We start from the raw sequence: 12073 nt of genomic DNA, 5'->3' as shown, positions 1-12073 counted from the left end.
ACAAACGTAAACTAGAAGTAATCACATCTTTTAACAAAAAAAAAAAAGATTAAAATAATGTTGGCAATATCATAACATAGTGGCTCATACTGATGAAGTGTTCTGTCATACTGTAAATTACTGAATTATGCTTATTTTTCTTATGCTAACGAGTATATAATAAAAATGTAATAATAATCTACACTTTCACAATAGTTCTCACTTGAAGTATCTCAGTGTTCTTAAAGAAATAAAGCATAGCAATTACGCAAGTGAGAATGAGGGATAGAAAGAGATTTCACTACACACTGTGCCAACACAAAGGAAAAGAACTACAGCCCAGTCATTTCAATTCCTCTTCCACTCTCAACATACAAATATGCTCTGCTGATCAAAATACAGACAACTAGAATGAGGTGACTCTAATGAACATTAAAAAAATCAGATTCTCTGCAGAGAAGAACAAGATGAAATGTGTTAACTTTTTTTTTTCATTTCAAAATGATTATTAGATTTTGTATTTGCAGTTATTTCTCTGAATGGAAAACAACGTAAATAAAGAACTCCGAAACATGAAGACCATCCATCCATCAGCATATGCCAACAGCAGATGTTCATTACCTATGTGCATACATAACACACAGAGGTAAAAAGGAAGCAATGTAAGGTAACTTTCTAATTAATAAAGGAGGAATTACCTACCTCACCTTAACCATTTTCTACATAAGAACATATTAACCATATTTTGGAATGTACTACATTTCAGTACAGTAGCAACCTGCAAACTACAGATGCCCAACCAAGTATATTTTAGATGCCAACGATTGTGATTGTTTTGCATGAAGTCTAAAAATCATATTACTGTATCTTAGAACTGTTTCACACTGCTACACAAAAGTAGAGAGGTCTGTGTTTAGTTTAATATGTAACAAGTATAACAGGATTTTAGACTATAGTTGGCTTACAGAATACCTCGTACTCCTTTGAGTACAGCATTAATACCTTTCTATCAGGATACAAAGAACAAAAATCTGTACCTGACTGGTTTCCTAGTTAAGATTCCAAACAAGACAAAAGTTACAGCTAAGTTGTGGATGCTGAATTCCCAGAAGAAACATAAAATGGAGCACACACAACCATCATTAGAATCGGAGTTATCAGGGAAATGACATAACGGTATGTACTATCCAAATATGTCTCTTATGTCACATATATATATTTTTTAACATTTTAAGCTATTGTCTAATGCACTTAAGGTAACACTGATCTTTCACAACTCTATAAAACCAACTCTTTTCAATCCAAAAAGAAGATTTAGAAATTCACAGTAATAGACAGACTACTGGTATGTTCCATGGTTGTTCTTCTTTACAGCTAGTGCTTCTCGGCTGAATAAATCTTCTCTGAGATTCCCATCATAAACTCTGGTAGCAGAGCAGGCTGAGATGTCACACATTATCAAAAGAAGTAGATTTCAAGGTGAGCTCACAAAATAATTGACTGTGGATAGAAGGCAATCAGACTACAACCTCATGATGGACTTCAGGATTACACTCAAATCAAAGGGCTGACTTCCTTTTTCCCAAATACAGTGTGTTTTTTAGGTGCAGTTTTTTAGTTGCTGCTGTTTTCTTTACAGTCAATAGAAGATACTGTTAACAATCTTATATATTTAAGGAATAATATACTGCATAACAATTTTACTATGTGACTGTAACAACATTCAATGATGCTTGTTTTTGGGTAATATCACACATTCTGCTTGACATTATTTCCATCTTTCTCTGCTTCATTCCTTTTAGACTTGCTACTACACTCCTAATTTGCATGATCATTGTTATATGAAAATATCCATTGAAATGAAGTCTAAACACATCTTTTGATTGATTAAACCAGAGATAATCAAAGACTGTCCATTTATTATTTATTCATGCAGTGTGTAGTGCAATGAAATCCTCATCTACAGCTGAAAATCTACACATTACTACCATACATATAACAAACAATACTAGGTAGAACAAAGAATGTATTCCCCGCGGTGCTCTGTAACAGCCAACTTACCTGCCTTGGAAAGTAAAGCAATGGCAAACACTGGTCAGTAAATTAAGTCTCATAGGATCTAAGATCCTTCTCTTAGTGAGAATTTTAGACAGCATGTTTCATCTTGCAATTCCACCTGCATTTTACATTTGTAAACTTGTTTAAGTTGGCTAAAGGCTGTCAGGCAAGTGTGAAAGTGGGTGTGCTGACTGAGCAGTTTAAGCTATCATTTCCTATTAGTCTTAGACTGATAACCCTTCCACAGTACTGTTGCATCTGATCCTGGAGGGAAAAAATCCCAGACAAATAAACGACAGTTGGTGCAACCATGGTATAAAATAGTTCTCTATTCTATATAAGTGGAAGGGCTGATCTCAGAAGGAATAAGAAATGAGCTACACCATAAACATGCAGTATTTGGCAAGGTTGCAGAGGAGAAGTCCATCTGTGTCTGAGAAGCAGTGAAGGTGTCTAACAATGTTGTTTCAGATACAGTTAGCTGTCACCAATCACATGAAGTTCAACAAGACTATATGCTGGATTCTGCATGTAGGATGGGGCAGCCCTGGTTTTATGTACAGACTGGGGGATAAGAAACTGCAGAGCAGAAAGGGATCTGAGAGTTCTGGTTAACAGCAAATTGAATATGAGTTAGCAGTGTGCCCTGGCAGTTCATAGGTCAACACCACCCTGGGGAGCAGCAGGCCCAGCACTGAAAGCCAGGTGAGGGAAGGGGTTGTCTTTTTCTGCTCTGCGCTGTGCAGCCTCACCTCCTGTACTGGGTGCAAGTTTGGGTGCCACAGTGTAAGAAGGACTTAAAATAGTTAAGAGCATCCAAAAGGGGACAAAGAAGATGATGAAGGGTCTGCAGAGGGAGATATATGAGGAGTGTCTGAGGCCCCTCGGTGTTCTCACCCCAGAGCAGAGGAGCTGGGGGTGGCTGCAGCTCCTCACAGGGAGCAGAGGGGCAGCTCTGTGCTCTGCTCTCCCTGAGAGCAGCGACAGGGCCCAAGGGAACGGCATGGAGCTGTGTCAGGGGAGGGGCAACTGAGGGTTAGGGACAGGGTCTGCACCAGAAGTGTCGGGCACTGAACAGGCTGCTCAGGGCAGTGATCAAAGCATGAAGCTGAGGGAATTCAAGGAGCATCTGGACTACATATGGTTTGGATTTTGTGTAGATCCCTTCCAACTCAGGATATTCTATGATCCTAGGTTGGGATCATATTGCCTGAGCACAACAGTGACGGAAGACATAACTGCATTTTCTTGTCAGGAACCACTTTAGGTATGTCTCATGCAGCACTGCATTGTGCCCCATCCTTACGTCCTTACTTTTTGCTAGGATTAGATCTTGAACTCTTTCTAAATAACATCAAAGTTACAGCCCTGTAGAGCAACTAATGAATTATACCAGCTGTATTTCTAACACTTCAATGACTCTTTGAGTATGGTCTCTTCCAAGATGAAGAAAAACAACAAAAGATGGCAAGTTTCCTTACAGAATATACTGATATGTATGCACTGCCCTCATGCTGCTTGATTCCTCAAAACAGTAGTGCTAAATGTGAAGTAAGAAAAATAAGATAAAATTATGCGGAATAATCAAGGATTCATAAATTACAGCATTGAATACTACAAGTATGGTTTCTTCTAACAATACAAAGATGTTTGTAAGGAAAGGGAATCGATATAAACAGTTTCCCTATACAGTCAAGGAGCACGCTTTGCTATTGACACTCTTCTCAGCAGAATTTCAATAGGTGACTTTGAAAATAGAAGAGATTTCTGTCACTACCACCCAAGCAAAACACATTTCTGTATACAACTTAAGCATTCATAGCTTTTTTCAGACCTGATAGGATAATTTGGCAAGAGGCTACAGAACAATACTGGCCTGTTAAAGGGTTTTGCCATTTCAGTCATTCTTTTCATAATTCTGACATGGTAAGGCACTGGAATGCAGACTTAGAAGATGAATTCAGAATAATCTTTGAACAGAGATCCGAGACAAGACAATGCAGTCACAGGAATGGATGAAACTGAAGATCCAGAACAAAAAGATTGATGAAAATTAGAAGTGCGTTATTCTCCATATTTGAGGATTAATTCGTGGACTTACTCCACAAGGGCTTATGGTCTGAATCTGTAAATACTGAAGAAAGTGTAACTTCATGTGTCTGCGTGAGACACAACAATTTTAAAAAACTGGTCTACATCTGCAGCAATGGCCATCAAAACATCAAACTCAAGGCAGCCAACATCCATCCTAACTTCTTGATATTACACATCAGTTAATGAATTCACTGTCTTTTTTGTATTACCATTTAAATTAATGCAGCCTCCGTGCATTTTTACAATGAGGACAATTACTTTTTAAATTAGTTTTTGGCATAGCCAAATAACTAGTATTTATTTCTACGTACACCACTATAGGTCAAGACAGTTTTCTTTGCGTCTTTCTTTTAAGGCAGTTACTGACATGCAAAGATGTTACTGCAGACCAAAAGATCTGAAGCTGCAGGTCGTGGGAGGGTATTAAATGATAAGCAAATTCACATTTCTAAAGTAATTCTACCAATTTATTAGCAATGCCAGCTCCCGTTCCACAGTAGGGGAGGTAATAACGAAGACTTGTTAAAGGGCAATGTGATATCTTTTATGTAATGTCTTTTTTAATTTGTGATGAAGTCATTAAAGCAGCACTGTATCTTCTTGAAGCTTCAAACAATAGTCGGCATTAAATCTCCTGTGCAAAATTAAGGACAGTAGTTCACTGGGAAAAATAAGCATCTGTTCTTGCTAATGCTAATGGCCTTCTAAAAATCATTAAACTATTCTAAATTGGTGATGATAAAACAAAGCAAAACTGTTTTAACTTTTTCCAAAGCAAAGAGAAAATCCATTTTCCTTGTAAATACTTTGTTCCAAATTTGCCCAGTAACCTCGTAACCTGTACCTCATAAGGCACTTCTCTCTTATGAAGTTGCCTAAATCTCATTCACCCACAATCGTATGGCTTCTATTTAGTATCTTTTAAATCTGCATTAGTAAAAACTTCTCTTTACTTCATTTACACAGCCTGTAGACCCTGAGTCATGAATATCTCTCTTTAGTCACAGGCTTGAAGGAACTGGTGCTTCAGGCATAGCTGAAATACAGGTTTTAGCTTCCCAGTTTCTTACAGCTTAACAAGAAACTTGTCTATTCTGCTGTGGAACCAGCTCACACAGCTTTGTTCTAAGCTTATCCTGAAATCTCAGTTGGCCTACACTTTCTTCTCTGTTGCGTCCTTTATGCTGTGTTGCCTTTTAAATACAAATGCAATTGCTCTACATACATAACATTTCAGCTGTATAAGAATACTTTCTTAACATCTCTGTGCAGAGATGTCACCTCAGGTTTGGATATAGAACACCCTAACATAATGCAAGAAACATATCATGAAACAAAGCAAAATCAAAGATCTCATAGCAAGACAGACAGAGATCTTGGAGTTCAATGCACAGACAGTAAAAAACAACCACATACTTAACCTACCCTGCAAAAAGATCAAGGACTCCAAAAAGAAAACAATGGATTGACTCCAAACACATCAGAAAATGCTTAGTCACAGGTTTAATTAATTGTTCTGTCCTGGTTCACAACTGGGATCTCTATAACCACCACACGTTGTCAAGGGACAACATCAGGTGCATACCAGGTTACCCAGAGCAGAAGATGGAAGACAAATTTCTAACGGAAGTACATGTAGACAAGTGGTGCCTCCTTCACCATAGCCATAACCTGGGTCTGTTAAGCCTAAGAAGACTGAGAGGTATCTGATAAGTGTTTATGAACACCTAAAGAGACATGGGTAGCAAATGGATGAGGCCAGGCTCTTCTTGGTGGTGTGTAGTGTCAGGACAAGGAATAATGGCCTAAAACTTACACAGAAAGTTCTGTACTAGCATGAGAAAGAACTTCTTTACGGTAAAGGTGACAGCGCACTGGAACAGGTTGCCCAGAAAAATTGTGGAGTCTCCTATGGAGATATTTAAGACCCATCTGGACATCTACCTGTGCGACCTGCGTAAGGCACCTGCTTTAGCAGGGTGGTTGGACTCGACGATTTCCTGAGGTCCTTTCCAACCCCTGCGATTCTGTGATTCTCTGATTTGACCCAAATAGGAAGTATGAGGCAACTTCAGGTTCATACCAGTTTTTGTCTGTATAAGGAATGTTTTTTTCCCTTCTATCATGCTTCTGCTTTGCTAGAGTGGGAGTAAAAGGAAATGGAATGTTACTGCTTTTTGAGCTTTTTTTTTCTACCTTGTCACATTACTGCAGTGACCACTATACGCTTCAGCTATGTTGCTACACAGCAGTATTTTTTACTGCTTCTGTCAATAGGTTGGGAGATTACTACTTCACAAACACTGAGAATAAGGATGATTTTTTTAAAACAGGCTTTTAAGTCCCCTGTTAAACACATATTGTTTAATCATTACACACATCAAATTACAAAATAAACTGAAATTTTGGAGTGCACCCTCAAATGCTATGGTTATGTCATCTCCTGAAGTCATCTGCCTAGCTGGCATTTTACATTTACACTTGCAATTCCGACTTGAAGCAATGATGGAAGCATTTAGCTTACTCTCCTTGTGGCCTTGGAGATGTACCCAGAAACACAGGGGCACCTTCTGGCTCCTGCTCTTTGCTAGTAATTCAGCACTGGCACTGAATGACTCTTGAGAAAATCCTCATACCTTTCCTTCACCTGCATCATGCACTGCACTCCACAGGAGCATGAAAGCAACAGGGCTCGCTGGCACAGAAGCAGAACTTTACACAGTTCCCACCTGCCATCATTCCAAATGTGTCCACTTGCATCCATGCAACAGCTGCCCAGTATGCAATTAAACTCTCCTCTACCAGTTGCTCTCTCACGAGGCAGACATTTCAAAAGCCAGGACAGCAGAGGACTGTCTGACGGTCTCAAACAGCACTGCATGCATGGCCATCCAATATTTATACCTATAGAAAAGCCCTTTCTGTGAATCCCACCATGGAGATTAAGAACCAGAAGCGACAGATAACCAAGGCATAACTAATACAAAAACACCTTTTTCTGGGTGATGGATTCATAAGCCCTGCAAGGAAGTTTTCAGTATGCCATATAAGAAACAGTCACATATCCTTGGAACCCACAATTAATTTAATGTTGATTTCAACCTATAACCAATAATGAGATAACTAAGCAGTAACAGCAAAAAGCCAGCTGTCTTCCTAGACAAGTTTTGGAGCAGTTTGCATCCAAGATGATGAAGCTTTGGCTTGTACCTTTAAAAAGATTCAAAAACGCTATCCTGATTTGCCAAGTTTTCAAAGTAGAAATGCCTCCCTGCACTCCAACACACTGCAACGAGGTGCAACTGCATGGACTTCAGGCACTGAAACAACACAAGAGGAGCTATTTCAAATTCATACTGCGCAGATCACACTTCAGATCCCACCCCACTCTTCCCAGTTATGATATTCACCTTCCCAGTTTCACAGCACGCAACTTTGATAATCACAGCCTTCAAACACTTGTTCCTGTTATGTCTACAAACATCTACATATTCAAAACAGTCTCTGAAGCACATGCTAAACATCTGTTTCAACCATCTTTCTCTTTAGAGTTTGAGCTATTTCCTGGAAAATTGCCATCCTAATGGCCAGTTCCTAAGTTAGCAAACTGGAGAATTCATTTTGTATTTATTGATTATTCCCTAATGAAGAGTCATAAAGGTGCTGGAAAATCCTGACCAGACACTTCTTAATTAGTATCGAAGCACATAAAATCTCAAATCAAACTGAGCTCTTTGTCCAAAGTCTCAGTCACTGGAAAAGAAAGAGATGACATCATTTTCTGCTTACACAGAAGTCTGTACATTTATATTAAAAAAATAAAACCTAAGGAAATTAATAAAACTATATAAATTACTCATTTCCTTCCAGTTCGTAAGATGCCAAATAGGTCTTCCAGAATGAAATCACACTTTACTGAAGGAAGTATTCTTCCTGAAGGGACCAGCTATATCTATCACGTATAGAACTTACTGTAAATTAAAAACAAAGCAAAACAATATAGCATTTACCTTCTGGAGAATATGAAGATTTGTATTACATATAAAGACATAAACATCCAAAGGATTTAAAATTACCTCTAATGGATCTGTCTTTTCATCACCATGGTTTATAATACAGTCAAACTTCGGTGTTCCCTCAGCCTATGCGAGGCTGGCATATTTTCTGATGGTACTCTTGAGAAGACAGAGAGATGAGCAAAAGCGCCCTTAAATGTCAAGGTTTTCTGCTCAAAAAAAGCCTCAAGAACATTCTGAATAACTGATCTCTCCTTGCAAGTCTTTCAGATTAAGCCATCCTGAAAGTTAATTCCTTGTCTTCCATATCATTTAAGTTCTCAATTAAATAACTGAGAAAATAGCAGGAAGGAAAAAAGCTAACAAAAGGAGGCAAAAGCTATCCTCACATGGCAAGAACTGCTTCTTCTGTTATACTCTCTGCTTGTTGAGTCCAGAATGGGAAGGTGGCTTGAATTCTTCAGCACAGCATAAAATGCACACAAGGGAATAAAGACTCCATGACAGAACAAAACCTCATCTTGTTAGTATCTATAAACATCCCCATTAAATTTAGATCTTCTCATGACAATCTGCAGTCTCTAATATAATTATTAACACACGTATAAGAAAATGCCATGAGCAAATCCAAAACCTCAGTCACCCATTTTCCTAAAATCTACCATTCTAACACCAAATGTTTCCTCCGCAAAAATGCAGAATTGTATTCATAGGGTCAGTTCAGTATTCAGCAGACTCCACAACACTAACTTTAACCATATGAAGTTTCCAGCTCCCTTATCACAACGATAAACAAATATATTCCACCCCAAAGAGCAGTTCTACATAGTTTTGCAAAAATAGTAAATGAAATAGGACAAGCTTATAAAGGACAAATCAACCATGTTAAGGCAAAGAATGCAAGAAGATAGAATAGCATGAACCTGTGAGCCTTACTGGACATATGAATTTGGCTTCTTTGCTGCAATCCATTACTCTTCTCCACTCTTCAAACTGCATGCTTTTTGGGAGTCTTAAAATTACACTGTAGAAAATATCTTCGCTAAACTAGATAATTTCAGCCTATCGTCCACAAAGTTTTGTGTTCCCAGTAGATAAGATCACATCACCACATTTTCCAAGAAAATGAGCTCCAAAATGGTAACAGAGAAAAGGGCAATACAACAGGAGGGCCAACTAACCACAGAGTAGCTTGGCTAAGGTCACCAGCTTGCTGAAAAATGAAGCCACATACATAGAAACCTCTGCTTACCCCTTGCTCAGATTCCAGCAGCTCTGTTTTAACTCTGACTGCCGGCATCCCATCCAGCATTAACATTCTGTTTTCAAAGGCGCTGACGTCCTAGAGCAAAAAAAGACAAGAGTAATTAAAAAAAACATGAAAAACATTTGACAAAAGTTGTAATTCTATACCATTATAGAAGTAAGTTTCTTCTAACTGAAGTTCATGAACATGTAACAATAATCACAGAATCACAAAATCACAGAATCACCATGGTTGGAAAAGACCTTCAAGATCATCCAGTCCAACCATCCACCATCACCAATAGTTCTCACTAAACCATGTCCCTCAACACAAAATCCAAATGTTTCTTGAACACCTACAGGGTCGGTGACTCCACCACCTCCCTGGGCAGCCCATTCCACTGCCTGATCACTCTTGCAGAGAAGTAGTATTTCCTAACGTCCAGCCTAAATCTGCCCTGGCGCAGCTTGAAGCCATTCTCTCTAGTCCTATTATTAGTTACATAAGAGAAGAGGCCGACCTTCACTTCACTACAACTTCCCTTCAGGTAGTTATAGAGAGCAATAAGGTCTCCCCTGAGCCTCCTCTTCTCCAGCTCCTCATAAGGCCTGTGCTCCTTCAGCCGCTCCTCATAAGGCCTGTGCTCCAGACCCCTCACCAGCTTTGTTGCCTTCTTTGAGCCCACTCCAGGGCCTCAATGTCTTTCTTGAAGTGAGGGGCCCAAAACCGGACACAGTACTCGAAGTTTGGCCTCACCAGAGCCAAGTACAGGAGGACAATCACTTCCCTGTTCCTGCTGGCAAGCCAGGATGCTACCCAGGCACACTGCTGGCTCACGTTCAGCCGAGCATTAATCAATACCCTCAGGTCCATGTCCAGGTACATGTTAATAATGTGTAACAATAATGTTAATAACGTGTAATAATAATGTTAAACCACTGTTTTAGTAACGGACAATACGTGCTGAGAACTTCTATTAGAAGTGAGAGCTGCAAAGCTGAAATTGTCTGAATCGACATCCTCATTTATGAATGCCCCATTCCACTGTTTCCTGAGTTTTCTTACGAACTATGCAGAACAATCTCCTGTGCCTTCAGTTCAGATCCCACCTCAACCTGAGTTAATTTTCTAATGCAGCCAAGGTTCAAGGCTGGTACTTGAAAGCGAGTCCCCTCAGCTGCCTTTTGGATTGGACAAGATGCTAAGAATAAAGATATTTTATCGCTCTAATGACAATATGACCTGATGAATCAACACACTTTGGTCAGTTGTACAGAAATGTGAAAGCCTCACAGCTATTTATCAAATATGAAACTATGACGCATATACAAGCTTTTAAGTGACTCTTCCACAGCTACTTACTTATTTGTGGCCCCCTCTGGAAAGCAGTACTTGAGAATGGAAACTCACTTTCACTCTGTTACCTCACAAACCTCAATAAATGCACTGCAATGGAAAAAAAAAACCTCTTTTTGCGTGTTTCATTGGCAGCAGATCTGCTCAGCACTGTGTGGTGCCGTTATCCGTAAGGAGTTCCTATGTTCATTGCCCTGTTTCTTATCATGACTCCTTCAGAAGAATTTTTAAGAAAAACGGTATGCTCTAGTGCTTCCTAAAAGCTTCTGAAATACACTTACTTTTCAGCAATAAGTTCTGTACCCATTGATTATTATTCGGTGTTTGAGGTGCAAGGTGGGAAAACAAGGGGAGGAGTATGATGCCACAGCATAGCTCTCGGAAATCACTCCAGGCTCTAAATCCCTCTTCCCAGCAAGGGCTGCTGCACTGTGTTTACTTATCAGAAGCAAATCTCATGCCTTTGGGCACTGCAGTGCCTCAGTGGCTTGGATGTGTTTTGGGGTGGAGCAGCAGCAGGAGCCAGGCTGGCATTCTGGGCTCTTCCAGCACCTGTTCTGCAAGCAGGAAGTCCCCCTACATTCTTGACTTATAAGCAGCACAGTTGAGTTTTACAGAAAGATCAGGAATATACCATAATAAAGCATCCCTCAGGCTGTTTAGCTTGTAGACAGAGAAGGATGAGCAGATATTGCTTTGTGTCCCCGAGGAGGTCTTACCCAAATGAAAAAAGGGATGTGGCTGCCTGCTGCAGAAGGCACAGCAGGAGGAGGGGGGAAGACAAAGCACAATTGAGGAAAGGCATGTTTAATGAACTGTTAGAATCTGATTAGAGGCTAATGTCCCTTTTAGTGCTTTGTACCAATTTATAGCTGATATACTTGAACCATTTTTTCCCACTGGCTGTGATAAACTCATTAGCTCTAAAAATGCAAGCTAACCAGAGCCTTTGAAGTTTAAAACTGATAAATCATGAAAACCTGACTAGTTCATGTACCATTTAATACATTCACATTTAACTAAATTTTCCCAGCACCTGTTTCCCTTTTGTTGTCTAAAATTGTATTTCTTAAAAGCAATGCTATGCCTTTTGAGCATTGCTCTGAAGAATGAATACAGTGAACAGTGCTGGCTTTTGGGTCATTCATAATTCAAGAGTAGCAACAATCACAGGAGTAGATTCTTTACAAACTATTTGATCCTTCTGCATTTGTAACTGAAAAGACATTGTGTGACATATCCGGGCAGACCTGAGCAGATCTAATCTGTGCTTTACACACACAGATGAAATATTTGGCCCAGTATTCACTCAGAGAGCTGATCT

General features: G+C 39.4%; 1 protein-coding gene across 3 annotated transcripts in view; it reads right to left on the bottom strand.

Annotated features, from left to right (window-relative positions):
- The window catches only part of KLF12 (Kruppel like factor 12), a 216711-nt gene that overhangs the window by 173837 nt on the left and 30801 nt on the right, over positions 1–12073 (bottom strand). For all 3 annotated transcript variants that reach the window (XM_031557832.1, XM_010728732.3, XM_010728733.3), the window contains exon 3: positions 9400–9489. In XM_031557832.1, the coding sequence (XP_031413692.1) occupies positions 9400–9489 (90 nt within the window). The remainder of the gene's footprint in view (positions 1–9399; positions 9490–12073) is intronic.

The sequence above is a fragment of the Meleagris gallopavo genome, chromosome 1 (assembly GCF_000146605.3).
Source record: "Meleagris gallopavo isolate NT-WF06-2002-E0010 breed Aviagen turkey brand Nicholas breeding stock chromosome 1, Turkey_5.1, whole genome shotgun sequence".
NCBI classification, from domain to species: domain Eukaryota; kingdom Metazoa; phylum Chordata; class Aves; order Galliformes; family Phasianidae; genus Meleagris; species Meleagris gallopavo.
Note: the sequence above shows the minus strand (reverse complement) of the source record. Positions and strands in the feature narration are given on the sequence as shown.